This window comes from Haplochromis burtoni, unplaced genomic scaffold (assembly GCF_018398535.1).
Source record: "Haplochromis burtoni strain Fernald_Lab_line unplaced genomic scaffold, NCSU_Asbu1 Contig_113, whole genome shotgun sequence".
Classification (NCBI taxonomy): domain Eukaryota; kingdom Metazoa; phylum Chordata; class Actinopteri; order Cichliformes; family Cichlidae; genus Haplochromis; species Haplochromis burtoni.
In genome coordinates, this window is record NW_024582474.1 from 196,275 (window position 1) to 212,448 (window position 16,174).

The 16,174-nt window shown below is 39.8% G+C and overlaps 1 protein-coding gene and 1 long non-coding RNA gene across 11 annotated transcripts in view; one reads left to right on the forward strand and one right to left on the reverse strand.

Annotated features, from left to right (window-relative positions):
• Nucleotides 1-15,235, forward strand: part of slc4a5b (solute carrier family 4 member 5b) — a 61,681-nt gene extending 46,446 nt beyond the window's left edge. For 6 of the 10 annotated variants that reach the window (XM_042223503.1, XM_042223502.1, XM_042223504.1 and 3 more), the window contains 3 exons: nucleotides 1,587-1,751; nucleotides 9,833-9,885; nucleotides 14,974-15,235. In XM_042223503.1, the coding sequence (XP_042079437.1) occupies nucleotides 1,587-1,751; nucleotides 9,833-9,885; nucleotides 14,974-15,235 (480 nt within the window). Of the gene's footprint in view, nucleotides 1-1,586; nucleotides 1,752-1,899; nucleotides 2,555-9,408; nucleotides 9,521-9,832; nucleotides 9,926-14,973 lie in introns of those variants that run through there. The other 4 variants (XR_006054701.1, XR_006054702.1, XM_042223506.1 and 1 more) reach the window with 4 other exon arrangements.
• LOC121814981 lies at nucleotides 767-15,051 on the reverse strand. Its single transcript, XR_006054703.1, has 3 exons — nucleotides 14,961-15,051; nucleotides 14,507-14,579; nucleotides 767-1,664 (listed from the first exon to the last, which is right to left on the reverse strand). It is a non-coding gene; the product is annotated as an uncharacterized LOC121814981 (long non-coding RNA).
• Nucleotides 15,236-16,174: the final 939 nt, after the last annotated feature.

Below are 16,174 nucleotides of genomic sequence, written 5' to 3' on the forward strand. Positions count from 1 at the left end.
CGTGTTTTATTCACCACTCTCCATCTTTAGCTAGACTTGTTGCCATAGTGTTTCTTTTTGTACTGGCTTCCTCCCCTCACCCCTGGAAATGTGACAAGCATATTTGTGCTTGTTCAAACAGTATCACACATTCAAAAACATTAAAATGCTGCTCCTAGTGATGAAAGTTTTTGTTAAATTTTGAAGAGGACAGCTAGAAAAACTGCCTTATTTTCTACTCTAAAGCTTTGTAGTTTTTTCTTTTCATTTCTTTTTTCAGATTTTCTGTCTACTCTGATATGGCAAAGAGTAGACAGGAAACCTGACAGAGATATTGATTTGATTTTAAAACACATTTATTCACTTAATAGTGATCCATATAAACATTCAGCTCAAATCGATACATTCCTAAATAAAAGTTCAGAATTATTTAATGTAAACAGACTGCCTTTATAGTCCCCAAAATTTTGAAAAACCTCCAGCTCATCCATTTTGAAATAATACTTATATTCCAACATCACTCTTGAAAAGCTGCACACAGTCAGAATTTCTGTTAAGTCTAATTGTTGAATGTTGCCATTGTGTTTCTTAAATTTGTACAGTCTTAGTTCAAGCAGTAGGATCAAAGCCATTCCTTTGATCCTGACCACCTCTCCAACCACTCTGTGCTGGGGGAGGTTTTATTGTAGATACATCCTCTCTGAAAGATCTGTTTCTTTTGATGTAAACTTCCTGGGTTTACGACCCTTTGGTCAGCAGGAGGTCTGACACACACACACACACACACACACACACACACACACACACACACACACACACACACACACACACACACACACACACACTCTTACAGAAGTTCACACATATACATAAAATGCTTTGTCTTAGAACCAAGGGGGCGTGGCTTTGTTCTGACGTGTTTTGTGTGAACTGTCTCTCAATAAAAGGTAGCAGGAGGAGGTCAGATCTGGGGGTCATTTTCATGGTGGACACAGACGAGGCCTCCCTTGCGCAAATAATCGATCGATCGACTGTCTTGTTTTCTTCATGATGAATAAGTCTCTAGAATTAGCGGGGAAACACAGACCCAACAATTTCGTCCATTATCAATCTAATATTTTCTACTCAAGTAAATTGCCAAATTGTATTGACCCTGGAAAAAATTAATCAGTCGTCCTTTTTTTCTTCTTTCTTTTGTCATATGAAAACCTGAAGATAAAACACCGTTTTGTAAAAGATTCTCCAAATGATTCCCAAATACAACTAAGCACTGAAAATAAATCCATTAAACATTGTACAAAACAATGAAAAATGTAATGTTGCTTGTACAAGTTGGTTTTTGTCACATCAAAACCAACTTTAAAAGGATATCTCCAAGGCGTATCATTTTTACTTGTTAACTTGCTTTATTAAGAAATGTTCTAGAGCAGACTCGAACCCAGGCCCCTCTATTTCAGAAAGTCTGCTACTGAGCCACTGGGCCTCATTCACTGATATGGTAATAATAATTGTATTAGTAGTAGTACAACTCTCTTCAATTATGTATTATTTATATAGCGGCGATTTACAACAATGACAAGATAATGTTAATCTACCTGGTTTTGTAGATTCTCGGTCTCATGGTTGTACGAAAGCTGCTGGATTTGATGTTCTCGCAACATGATTTGGCCTGGCTGGATGATATCCTGCCAGACAAAGACAAGAAGAAGAAGGAAGATGAGAAGAAGAAGAAGAAAGACAAGAAAGCACCAGAGCCTGAGAGTGATGAGGAGGTGAGGAAATGCACTATTTGTCAAGTGTGGATCTGTCTTTCTTAGTATTAACTGTGTATTTAAGTGTGTGTCACTCCATCTGCTGTGGTTGTGTCGATCCTGGGTTTATTTTCTCTAACTAATACTGTATGTTTCTCCTCTCCCACAGTGTTGCTGAAAGGCACTTCATTCCCTCTTACTACAGTCTTCCTGTCTGTCCATCATCTTTTCAGTACATCTTTCACCTCTCCCACTTTGTTCCAACCTTTAGAAACAGTGTGTGTGCTTATGTGTACCCTTTGTATTTATGCTTCATCCAAGTCTTTGTCCATACTAAAAGGGTTGCTTGACAGCTGTGTAGAAGCACAAGTGATGCCCACTGATGGCTTTAAAGGATAAGCTTGGTGTTATTGATCAAATTTTTATTAGTAGCTTTAGCTTGGTCACTATCAGCAGTATTAACTTTGCCCAGTTCACTGAAACACTGACAATCTTGTCTCATAAGCCTCTGCTATTCACGCGTGGGGGAGATGTTTTCCTGAATTGTGCAACACAGTTAATAAACTACACTCTTCAGTTCAGTCAGAAACCCAGCACAGACCAAAGTGATCATCCATGAAAATAGATATGAAAGTAAGTGGAGGAGCAGGAGTGGATGTGGGTTGCAAAGCAGCTTGTTGCGGCTGAAGGAACTGAAATGGCCCCATCTGAGATTTGAAAATCTGTGGAAGGGTATATGCTCAACCATCAGCTGATGTGGGCTGGAGTTGAGATCCAATTATGGCCGAGTTAGAATACAAATACAGTGGGGCAAAAAAGTATTTAGTCAGCCACCGATTGTGCAAGTTCCCCCACCTAAAATGATGACAGAGGTCAGTAATTTGCACCAGAGGTACACTTCAACTGTGAGAGACAGAATGTGAAAAAAAAATCCATGAATCCACATGGTAGGATTTGTAAAGAATTTATTCGTAAATCAGGGTGGAAAATAAGTATTTGGTCAATAACAAAAATACAACTCAATACTTTGTAACATAACCTTTGTTGGCAATAACAGAGGTCAAACGTTTACTATAGGTCTTTACCAGGTTTGCACACACAGTAGCTGGTATTTTGGCCCATTCCTCCATGCAGATCTTCTCGAGAGCAGTGATGTTTTGGGGCTGTCGCCGAGCAACACGGACTTTCAACTCCCGCCACAGATTTTCTATGGGGTTGAGGTCTGGAGACTGGCTAGGCCACTCCAGGACTTTCAAATGCTTCTTACGGAGCCACTCCTTTGTTGCCCGGGCGGTGTGTTTTGGATCATTGTCATGTTGGAAGACCCAGCCTCGTTTCATCTTCAAAGTTCTCACTGATGGAAGGAGGTTTTGGCTCAAAATCTCACGATACATGGCCCCATTCATTCTGTCCTTAACACGGATCAGTCGTCCTGTCCCCTTGGCAGAAAAACAGCCCCATAGCATGATGTTTCCACCCCCATGCTTCACAGTAGGTATGGTGTTCTTGGGATGCAACTCAGTATTCTTCTTCCTCCAAACACGACGAGTTGAGTTTATACCAAAAAGTTCTACTTTGGTTTCATCTGACCACATGACATTCTCCCAATCCTCTGCTGTATCATCCATGTGCTCTCTGGCAAACTTCAGACGGGCCTGGACATGCACTGGCTTCAGCAGCGGAACACGTCTGGCACTGCGGGATTTGATTCCCTGCCGTTGTAGTGTGTTACTGATGGTGACCTTTGTTACTTTGGTCCCAGCTCTCTGCAGGTCATTCACCAGGTCCCCCCGTGTGGTTCTGGGATCTTTGCTCACCGTTCTCATGATCATTTTGACCCCACGGGATGAGATCTTGCGTGGAGCCCCAGATCGAGGGAGATTATCAGTGGTCTTGTATGTCTTCCATTTTCTGATGATTGCTCCCACAGTTGATTTTTTCACACCAAGCTGCTTGCCTATTGTAGATTCACTCTTCCCAGTCTGGTGCAGGTCTACAATACTTTTCCTGGTGTCCTTCGAAAGCTCTTTGGTCTTGGCCATGGCGGAGTTTGGAGTCTGACTGTTTGAGGCTGTGGACAGGTGTCTTTTATACAGATGATGAGTTCAAACAGGTGCCATTCATACAGGTAACGAGTGGGGGACAGAAAAGCTTCTTACAGAAGACGTTACAGGTCTGTGAGAGCCAGAGATTTTCCTTGTTTGAGGTGACCAAATACTTATTTTCCACCCTGATTTACGAATAAATTCTTTACAAATCCTACCATGTGGATTCATGGATTTTTTTTCACATTCTGTCTCTCACAGTTGCAGTGTACCTCTGGTGCAAATTACTGACCTCTGTCATCATTTTAAGTGGGGGAACTTGCACAATCGATGGCTGACTAAATACTTTTTTGCCCCACTGTAGAATAGAAATATCCTTTATTGTCGCTCATTAGGGAAATTCCGGTGTTCAGCAGCAAAGTAACAGGCAGATGGAGCATGCAGATTCAAAAAAGAATTTACAACATGAAAACATGAATTTAAAAAATGTAATCTCTAGCGATGAGAGCCATTCCTTCTGAATGTTGGAACACTGTGTCTCTGTAAGTTCACCATATATATATGTATATATATATATACATATATATATATTTCTCATCAGTGTGTCCTGGTTTTCCAACACCTAACACCTTGGCGCCTCTGCTGGAATCTCCAACAATTAACTTATGGAATCCAACCTTTCGAACTACTCATCTTGCAGAGTGCTGGAGACTGACCCAGATTGCCTCCAGGGATCCCAATTAAGTGCCAACTCCCCACCTCTCTCTCTCTCCCCCTCTCTCTCTCTTAATATCTAGTCAACTAAGTGCGTGTTTACATGAGATTCACTGATCTTCAACCCCACCTTATTCCCTCTTTCTATTTCTCTCTTTTAACATGGAAAATTTCATTACATTTGAACATTCAGTCACATGTGAATAGGCTTCAGTTAAGATTTCATTAGCACATTCACTTTAGCATAGTCCCCTTTAATTCAAATATGTTTCTCTTTAAAACTCTGTGTTTGTCAGTCACAGTTTACTCTATTGAATAAATACAATACAATCCCCTTTCTCACTAAATAGAACACTTTATAAGTCAGGCATTAAGAGTGTTGTGTCTTGTGTGTGCTCTCATTTACTCACACACGGACTCACTCTCATATTTCTCAAGGCCATTTCTATACAGGCTTTCAGCTAAGCCCCAAGTTTCGCCTGTCTCTAAACTCATTATTTTCCTTTTTTTTTTTTTTTTTTTAACTTTCTATTCCTATTAATCATCTTTAGGCAAACTCAATCCGGTTGTTCAGGGATGACACGACGAATCCTACTTCCAGGCCTAAAGTAGTCTGAGTTTAATATGGCTTTTGTGTTGTTAACATGTTTAATGTTATGTATTTTCTTCTATTTGATCTCAAAAAGCTCCTAAAACAGTCAGTGATCACTGTTGACCTCCCTCGGCTTTTATTACCGCTAATCATTTATTTAAGCTCAGTTTTTAAAACCTTAGGATGTAACTACAGCCCAGCCCATGCAGCAGTATATGAATGACTAACCTCGTATTGTGGATGGATTATCTCAGTTGTTCTCCTGGCTGAAGTTTGGTCCTTTTACAGCATCCTGCCATGCGATTACATTTGTTCTTGACCACCGAGAACACTCACGTTAACTTTTATCGAGTGGAAAAAAAGTTAGCTTGTTTATATTATGCTAACATAGCTGTGTCGCTAGCGGTCACGTAGCACATCATTATATACCAGCTAGCCAAACTTCAGTAACCCTACAAACATCACTGCTGTTTAGTTTTCTGTCTTCATTTATGTTGGAAGTGATAACCGAGCTGTATGTTTTAATTTGTTTCCAAAACCCCGCAGTCAGGACATGCTATATTGTATTTAGATAGAAGCTAGCGAGCTAACTCTCTGCTAACTTCTAACTCCGTTAAATGTCATAAATTCCGTTTTCATGGATGCCTGGATGTTAAACTCAATTGTTACACCTGGTAGAGCAGAACGCTGATCATTTTATTAAAGATGAAAGACTTTAGACAGTTTTTCAACTCTCAGTAATGCCATAGTGATCGTTTGATATATGGACCTGCAGCGGAGTTTAGGTCCAGACACGGCTAGTGACGTCAGACTGAACAACCGGATTGTCTTCATATTTACTGATTGTGTTCTGATTATTATTGTGCATAATTAACTATCAGCAAATTCACATACGAATCATAATTCTGTGTTTACCCCTCACAACATTTAAAACTACGTTCTTGATGAAAAATATAATGATGGGTTGATGACATAGTTGTTATCTTCTCAAACTCAAACTTGAATAAAAAAGTTGATGATGGATCATGTCTACACACACAAAATCTAGACACCAGATTCAGTTCAATAATCAGACATCTCTCTACTAAGATACTGATCAGACATATTGCTTTGATTTAGCTTTGATTAACAGTAAAACTGGTCTATTTACTAGCAGATAAGGAAAAGTTCTGTTTTAGGAGCTTGGCCATTTTCACCACCTTTTTAATACATAAGTTTGGGTGTCAAATCCTTTTATCCCCGGCTACTACTCCACATTATGTGGATTGTGCGTGCGTGCGTGCAAAAGAAACCCCCCTCTTGTCCCTGCGGGCAGTCTATCCTTCAAGCTCGGCAATACCTCCTACGACCATACTGAGACTAACCAGCTGATCTGTTCCACAGCAGCAGTGATCAGTGAGGTGCTTGGCTGCAAGATAAACAGCCACAAAGAGCAGTAGAAGGAGACCAAAGGCCATGGAGGAAAGTTAGCTAACTATCAGAGCTGCAGAAAGGTGCCTAAGAAGTACAGCAAGCTTGCCATACCTCAGGCCTTGGAAACTTCAATCCCATAGCACAAGTTACCATCAAGTGCGGGATCTACCAAGGACATACTCTGTCCCCACTGCTGTTCTGCATAGGCCGGAACCCCCTCAGTGAGATCACTGACAAGACTGGCTACAGGTACCAACTACGGAATGGAGCAGTGATCTACATGGAAGACAAAACGCTATATGCCCAGAGTGAATGTGACTTCGATTCACTGATCCACACCACCAGGATGCAAAGAGGTCAGAAAGTCATTCAGACTGGAGAAGTGAAATCAGATGGTAAAGAAGAGAGGGAAGGTAGTCAGAACTGAGGCGACTGTACTACCAGAAGGCAACATTGCAGACATAGAGGACAGCTACAACTACCTGGGACTCCCACAGGCAAATTGGAACCACGAAGAGGCTGCTAGGAAAGCTGCAACCACTAAGTACCTGCAGATGGTCAGGCAAGATCTGAGGAGTCAGCTGAATGGTAAGAATAAGATCTGGGCTATCAACACCTACGACCTGCCTGTGATCAGGTACCCTGCTGGGATAATAGAGGGAGGAGATGGAAGCCACTGACATCAAGACCAGGAAGGTCCTGACCATGCATTGAGGGTTTCAAGTCCAGCATACTGAGATTGTACACTAAGTGGAAGCAAGGAGGCCAGGGACTAGTGAGTATCAGAACCACAGTCCAGGATGAGACAATGAACATTCACGAGTATTTCAGGAAGATGGCCTTGACTGACCATGTTCTCAGTCTGCCGCCTCAGACAGCAGAAACCCAAGAAAGAGGAGCAAGAGAGGAAACCATCATGGAAGGAGAGGCCCCTTCGCAGTATGTACCATCGGCAGATAGAGGAACTGGCTGACATCCAGAAAACCTACCAGTGGTTGGACAAAGCTGGACAAAAGACAGCATAGACACACTAATCATGATAGCACAAGCTCTAAGTACAAGATCCATAGAGGCTGGGGTCTATCACGCAAGGCAAGACCTTAGGTGCAGGTTCTGTAAAGATGCCCCTGAGACATAACAGCAGGGCGCAAGATGTTTGTAGGCAGGGCATACATGGAAGGCCAGGACCAAGTGGCTGGCATAATATACAGAAACATTTGAGCTGAGTATGGCCTGGAAGTCCCAAGGTAGACATGGGAGGTCATTAGGGTGGTCGAGAATGACCAAGTTAAGATACTGTGGGACTTCCAGATACAGACGGACAAAATGGTGATGGCTAACCAACCGGACATAGCAGTGGTGAACAGCAGAGGAAGATGGCCATAGTGATAGACTTAGTGATACCGAATGACAGCAACATCAGGGAGAAGGAACATGAGGCTGGAGAGGTACCAAGGGCTCAGAGAAGAGCTCAAGAAGATGTGGAGGGTGAAAGTAACAGTGGTCCCAGTGGTAATCGGAGCACTCGGGGGAGTGACCCTCAGGCTAGGTGAGTCGCTCCATCAGATCCCAGGAACAACATCCTGTCCAGAAGAGCGCAGTCCCAGGAACATCAAAGATACTGCACAGGACCCTCAAGCTCCTAGGCTGCTCCTAAGCTGCTAGAGTACCTAATCTTGAAGGATATAACATCCAATTTTTCCTGTTTTTTACAGAATATTATGTACTTTAATATCTCACTGCACTCAGAAATGAAAGCTTAATACAAATAAGCAATTGCGATTTAAAAAAGAAATAATGGAATAAATTATCAGACCAAAATGTATTCTAAACTTTGGACTCAGTAGCCACCTTTGCCAAATATAACAGCTGAACACATCTGTGGCATTCTTCCTACAATAGAAATCAAATATTCTTCAGAAAGTTCTACACATATCTGTTGCATAAGTTCCTTTTGCAACCTTCATGTGTGGCACATGAAGGTTGCTTTGCTTTCACTCTACTGTCCAGTTCATCCCAAACCAACTCAATGGGGTTTATGTATGGAGTCTGTGCTGTTCACTCCATGTTTTTGAACTTACAATCTTCTTCTTTTTTTGCGGTTCTGTTCAGTTCTGGCATAGCTTAGACTTGTGTTTTGGGTCATTATCTTGTTGTCCAACTAGGCGTATACCAGAGGGTATTGCATTACGCTGCAGAATGCTGTGGTAGCTGTTTTGGTTCAGGGTGCCCCTCACCAACCCTAGATCCAGTAAAACAGCTCCAGACCATCACACTTACTCCTCCATGTTTTAAAGTTGAGTTCGCACACTGTGGAACCATCCAGCTACTTAATGGATGTATCGGAGAGCAGCTTGGGGTTAGTACCTTGCCCAAGGATACTTGGCATGCAGACTGGAGCAGCCAGGTCCCAGCCTGATGACAGTCTTGAGTGGAGAGTCCCTCATTCAGGCACAGGTGGAGGGGGGTAAACTGATGTTAATCAGGCTGTCAACCAGGATTCCAAGAATAATAACGGTAGTAACCACTGAACTGTATTCTATGAACAGAATCCTGACATAGTTTCCTGGTTGCTCTAGGTGGCAGATTTCTGTGTGTCGAGGGCTGTGGCAATGGCGTCCTCTGTCGATCTGTTTGTGCTGTAGGCAAACTGATGACAGTCTAGGTTTTGTGGGAGGGAGGCCTTTATTTGTTGCAGAATCAGCCTCTCGAAGCATTTAGTGACTGCAGACATTAAGGTGATAGGTCTGAGACACTTTAAGGTAGATGACTTGTTAACAGGAGTGATGGTTGCTGCTTGCTGCTGTATGATGGTGTACCTGGGTTTTAAGGTCTCTAATAAAAACATCAAGTCTTATCCTTTAAGATTCTAATTTCTCCTGCATGCCAACTGCTTCCTCTTTTTGTCACTTAGCCTGACAGCTCTGCAAACCCTCCAGTGAAGATTCACATGGAGACCACAAAGCCCCACTCAAAGTCAGACCTTTCCCAAAATAACTCTCCCACCCAAAGCCTATCCTCAGATTGTGAGTACACTAATCATTTCTATTACCTATGTGTCAGCATAATTTATGTTGTAAATATTCAGTGTTATTAACTAACACAGATGAGGTGCAAACAGCATTCGATCTTGTTTGTGACATTGGATCTTTTGTAGATTTCACTTTGACTGTTGAAGTAATGCACAGTATCTGCCAGTTTTCAGTGAATGTACTTAATAATTTCTCGTGTTTCTGTGTTTGTATTTATGTTATGTGTTTATATGCCTGTGTATGCTTGTTTGGTGTTGTTTTGTGCATATGTTCTCTGTCCATATGTGTGCATGTGGCTTCTTACAGGAGATGAACCCTTACTCAACAGTCACATCTGATCAGAATGAGCTAGACCACAGGTACTGTGTGCTGAAATTGCACGTGCCCTACAGTGATCTGATATATTCACCTGACAGGAACATTGGGGACAAAACTGTTATTTCCAGACCACAAAACACAGTTATAAATAAGAAACACACATTTCATTGAATTATCAGCTTCTGTATTGTATTTCTATCCCTAGTATGTAGGGTGATGATTTAGATGATCATAGACTTAGACATTTTTATTTGTAGAGCTTATGTTTGAAAGCTTGTGATGTTTCTGTATTGGAAAGATATAGAGTATATAGACAATGGAGTATATAGATAATGGAGATGTAATCCAGTGCACTTTCATAGAAACTGTATAGTGCAGTGTATGAAACTGTTATTTTAATTGTTATTATTATTATTGTTATTTCTATGCAGATCTGTATATTTGGTATTTGACAGCTATCTCCATTACTGTAAGTTTGTCATTTTGTTAACAGCAAGAAGTTATAAGCAAAACGTGTGTTGTCAACTGTGACATTTTGATACCAATAGGAGTGAAATCGGAGCCATTGGTACTATGTGACAATTGTTTTATAGCTTTGTTCTGATTCCTGCTATAAATACTGTTCGTAAGTTTGTGACTGCAAAAATTATTATTATTTTTTATTTTACTATTTTCATTGAATTTTAGCCCAGTTTTCCCAAAGTTGTATAACACTTAAAAGAAATCAGTCTTCAAAAACAAAATAAGTTAAAGTTACTTGTTGTACAATAGTGCATTGAAATCATCTTAAACTCTTCAAAACTAATTAAGACCAGAAGATGAAGAAATGACCATTATGACTTCATTCCCCCCCCCCCCCCCCAAAAAAAAAAAAAATCTATCTACTGTAATGTGAAAAATCTCGAGCCACCCCTCATTTCTTTCATTTTGTTAGAAAACTGGGAAAGGGGTGCAGTGCTTTATTCGAACATGTGCAAACATGAATGGAAATTAAAGCCACTGAGGCAGCTTTCAGTTATTTATTTAAGTGTCATAGAGAGAACTTCTAAAGGCATCTTGAAGGACATTCAAAGGTCTTCTTTGGCCCTTTCTGCCTTTTGTTCTGTTCTCAAGACTATCCCACGCTGCTTCAATCATGTTACACAGATTTTATGCCAGATACACCTTCTGCTACAATCCTGCCATTTATCGGGGATTGTGACCCCCAGAGACTGTGTTTGTGTCTCTTTCCAAAATCACTCCAAGGATCCTGTAAGGCCACAAAAACTATTTCAAGATACCATGTAGTAAACTGATAATCCTTGGTGGTGAGATTTCTTCTTTAATCCTGCAAACCATAGCTATAAAAATTCAATTTAGGATGTTTTAATCTGAAACTGTAAATACCCCAAACATTTGAAGCCAATTTGAGAATGGACCTCCATCTTAACATGTTTTTCCTTTAAGTATGATCTTAACAGGTGTATCTGAATCATGTTGAAGTCTGGGATAAAAAAAATGTAACTTAAAAAAAACACACTTCACCTTCACTAATGCAAAACCGATTACATTTTTAAATAGATGCAACTCAAAGATTCAGTTATACATCTTGTTTATGTGCACATGACACTCGTTTAGCTCAAACTAGTAGTCTGATACAACAGTGCTGCAATCTTTTCTCAGAGTTTTGTGATGAAGTGAAGCTTTTGACTGAATATGCATCCACACAGCTCAGTCCACTTAGCCTGATGTCATTAGCCATTTCAAATATGTTAAAAACGGTCCATTTTAGCTCCAATAACATGATCCCCCAGCTGTCACAATAAACATTTAGGAAGCATTTAGGAATCCGAGAAGATTTACGAGATCCAGCTGATTAGAAGTTAGCAGAAAATTAGTTATACAGTTGGTATTTATATATATATAATTTTGCGACTGAAATCTTTTTTGAAAAAGTATGTGCAACATGCTGTACTGTAACTTTGGATTCAAATGTAAGAAATAAACAACAAAAACTAAACTAAAAAACAGCAGTGATGTTTTGAGGGTTAGTGACATACTATCAGGTAGATAGCTACAGAGCTAAGGTTAGACTTGTTTTTTTTCTGTGCTAAACACTATAGCCCAGAAAAACACATTTTTTTTACTGCTTGTTTTGTTATGATCAGATATAAATCAATTTTTAAAAAGATGGTGACAGTGAAAATTGTTTTGAGACTTCGGTATTAGACTTTAGAAACCAATGTCACAGTAGCTATATCCATCTTTTATAATGAAAGAACAGAAAGACAGACAAGCTTTTCTTCCCTGTTTTTTTTTTTTTTTTAATAAAATTATCATCATCATTCATGCCTTAGCAATGGCTTTCTTGCTGCAACTCATCCTGTCAAATCTGCAGCTCAAAGTCTTCTCTTCACAGTTGAAACAGACTTGCTTAATACGACCAATACTAAGCTGTGCTTTGAAGCTGTTGTCATGTGAGCTGCCTATCAGGCAAGCCGTTAACTCTCAGAAACTTGTCCTCTGATTCAGTTATGTCTTCGGGTCTGCAAGACCTCTTCCTGTTTGAGTTTGCCCCAGTTCCTGAGTGCCTTTTGATGGTGAAGGAAACTGACACCTTAACTTTCTTTGCAATTTCTCTGTAGGAAAGACCTACATTTTTAACTGTTAGTGTTTAAGTGATGGTCTGTCTCGCTTCCATTGTTTATTGCCTTTTTCTCGCAATTTTTGTAGAAACACACTACTTTCTGAAGTAGAATACTGTTCTACTGATGCTCATGAGGGTATGGTACCACAGTGTGTTTTAACACTGCTTTTATGCAGACAGAGAGAGTTGTAAGTATTCCAGAAAAGTGGAACACCTGTAGAAATTAGTAGCACCAAATTTCAAGGTTTGATCAACCTCCATTGCTGCAGAACAGCTTTAAATTGTTAACCCATTTTGCGTTCCCTGAACACATATGGAATTATGCAGTAAACAAAAAAATGTAAAATAACTCAAAACATGTTTAATATTTTAGATTCTTCAAAATAGCCACCATTTCCTGGGGCTGTTGACTTGGATGAATTCATCCTCAAAAGCAAAGAGGACTCTTAGATTTCCTTTCCTGGAGCGGTCCGCATGTGAGCCAGTTTCATCATAGTGCTTGATGGTTTTCACCACTTTAAAATAACATAACATAATAATAAAATAATAACTCAAAACATGTTTTATATTTTAGATCCTTTTAGTTTTAGCAATTTTCTGGACTGACTGTCCTTCAGTTCTTAAAGTTACGATGGACTGGCTTTTCTTTTTACTTAGCTAAATGGTTCTTGCCATGATGTTTTGAGTTATTTTACACTTCTTTTGTTTACTACATAATTCCATATCTGTTCATTCACAGTTTTGACGCCTTCAGTGAAAATCTACAATGTAAATAGTCATGAAAATAAAGAAAAACCAATAAATGACAATGTGTCCAAACATTTGACTAGTAATATATATAATATATCTTATATTATAAAGGTTTCAATCAATATATTCATTGTTCACTCTATATATTCAGACTCTTTAAAAATAATGTATATATTTAAAATTTTCCTAAATGGCATTTCCTCAAAAAAAAAAAAAAAATATATATATATATATTATTAGGTTCATTTTATCAGTATGATACTGATATATGATAGGTTATATATTTATATATACGTATGGAGAGTATTTTTGCTATATATACTATAGTATATATAGAGCTTATTTATTTACGCACTCACCATCGTGGAACAATAGGCACGGCATGTACCACCAGCAGATAAATGAAGTGGCTGACATCATGAAGTCCTACCAGTGGCTGGACTGAAAGACAGCACAGAGGCACTAACCATGGTAGCACAGGAACAAGCTCTGAGCACAAGATCCACAGAGCCTGGGGGTCTATCACATGCACACCATGCCATGCAGAGCAACACCATAACCAAGTAGCTGGCATAATATACAGAAACAAGTTCCAAGGTCAAAATAGGAAGCGCCCCCTATGGTGGTCGAGAATGACCAAGCTAAGATCCGGTGGGACTTCCATATACAGACAGATAAAATGGTGATAGCTAACCAACCGGGCATAGTAGTGGTAGAAAACCAGAGAAAGATGGGAGGTAGTGATAGATGTAGCGATACCGAATGAAAGCAATATTAGGAAGAAGGAACACGAGAAGCTGAAGAAGTACCAAGGGCTCAGAGCTTGAGAAGATGTGGAGGGTGAAGGTAACAGTGGTCCCAGTGGTAATTGGAGCACTAGGTGTGAGTGGCTCCTGCAGATCCCAGGAACAACATCCGAGATCTCTGTCCAGAAGAGCGCAGTCCTAGGAACAGCTAAGATACTGTGCAGGACCCTCAAGCTCCCAGGCCTCTTGTAGAGGACCCGCAGGGGCGAGAGGGTAATATATAACTAGGAATTCCTTAATTTCTTTTTTTATGAAATTGAAAACTCAATTGCAAGTTTCAGGTCAATCAATCAAACATGAAGTTTATTATATAAATTATGGTCAATATTGGACTCAGAAAAATTATCGAGCATAAACTCATTGACCGATTTGATCAGTTTCAAGTTGACAGCTAATGAGCCTGAGTTTCACTGTCAGATCTACCCATTGCTCTTTGTGTCCAGCTTCAAAACACCAGATGGTTATGCCAAAAACACTCACATTCAAGTTTTCTGGCAGGATGTAGCCGCTGTGGCACAGAGTAATCACCAGTTGTTGACACAGTGGCTATGACCTGTGGAAAGCAAAGCCTCTTGAGGACATGGAGCAAAACAGAAATATCAAAAGTGAAAAGAACAACAGCACATGAAAACCCTCAACACTCCAACTTATTAAACACTGCCTCTCAGTGGTTAAACCTTTGGTTACATTTTGCAGAGGGTAACTGCCAACCACTGTAGAGAAATATATTTAAAGCTTTGTTTTCTGGTACTAATAAAAATATGTTTTAGCCAGAAATTATAAAATGAATGATACCCTTAAAGACAATATAATGAAATACATAACAGAAGGATGATTTGTTGCAGGACTGCTGGTTCAGTTTGAGGTCTGATTTCCTAATAAATTGAAAAATTGGAAACTGTGAAAGTCATGGAGAGTAAAAGTGTTCCATCACCACTGTTCCTCAGCATCACTCTGCACCTGAAGATCTCCTGTCCCCCCTCACATGCCGACTCTGAACTCAGCCTCAGCCCTCCACTGCAACACCAGCCTGTGCCCAGGGTCAGCATCCATGTGGAGTCCGATTGCGAGGAGTCTGGCTTCCACTTCAGACAGCAGCAGCACAACTTCTACCCGTCTGATGACTGGCCACTGCCTAAAATGGAGAAAGAATCTTGCAAGAAAAAGCAAGATCACTTTCACAACTCCTGTGCTGAAACCATTTTGTAAAAACAAACAATGTTGAAAGGTGCAAAGTGTTGCTTACTGATCACAGATCATGTCTAACATCGTTTAAGTGGGTTTTTTTGTAATTATCAGCTCTCAGGTCTGCTTTGGAAACCAGCTTCTTGTAGTTCCAACGAGAAAAACCAAAGCATATTAATGAATGCACAATCCCTCTCTGAAGCAATTAGATAACTGATAAATGGGGCAGTTTAATAGGTCAGTGTATTTGATGAGTGGTCATGATCTACATGTTTATGCGCATTTCTGATGTAAAACCCTGATCTAAAAAATTAAAAAAGAAACATCCATTTAAAAGCTTTTGGTTTGTTTTTGTCATAACAGCGTTCATGCAATTCATTTTCTTGTCAGGAAATGCTTTCCCCGGAGTTTCCCTACTTGTATTTAGAATAAATGATACTTAATGTACTGTATTAATGCTTTCTGTAATATAAATATGAAATCTCAATTTTTAAAGCAAATGATAGCATGCGGCGGAGTGTTCATTAAATTTGAAAATACATCTTGGCCTTTTAATCACAGCTAATGAAAGAGTCAGTTCAATGCAATGGCATGCTATCTACAACACCAGTAGATGCCTTATTTGACCCATTACATTTTCTGAAGCAGTTTTAGCTCATGTATGAATCTGTGATGTACCTTCCTGAACCTTCCAGTTCAGTGGTACAAAAAAAAAATCCCAGTGGAAGGTTCAGAAGTGACAGAATTTTATTTTAGACAACCAAACCTGTGAACTTTCCGTTTTAGTTAACGTAAAATTTACAAATGGTAAACTTTATTGGAATTTTATTTTTAATGAATTGAGACATAGAATGAGGAGTACTTTGGACTAGAGATGGCACGATACCACTTTTTTAATGTCTGATGCCGATACCGATATCATAAATGTGGATATCTGCCGATACTGATATGAATCCGATATAG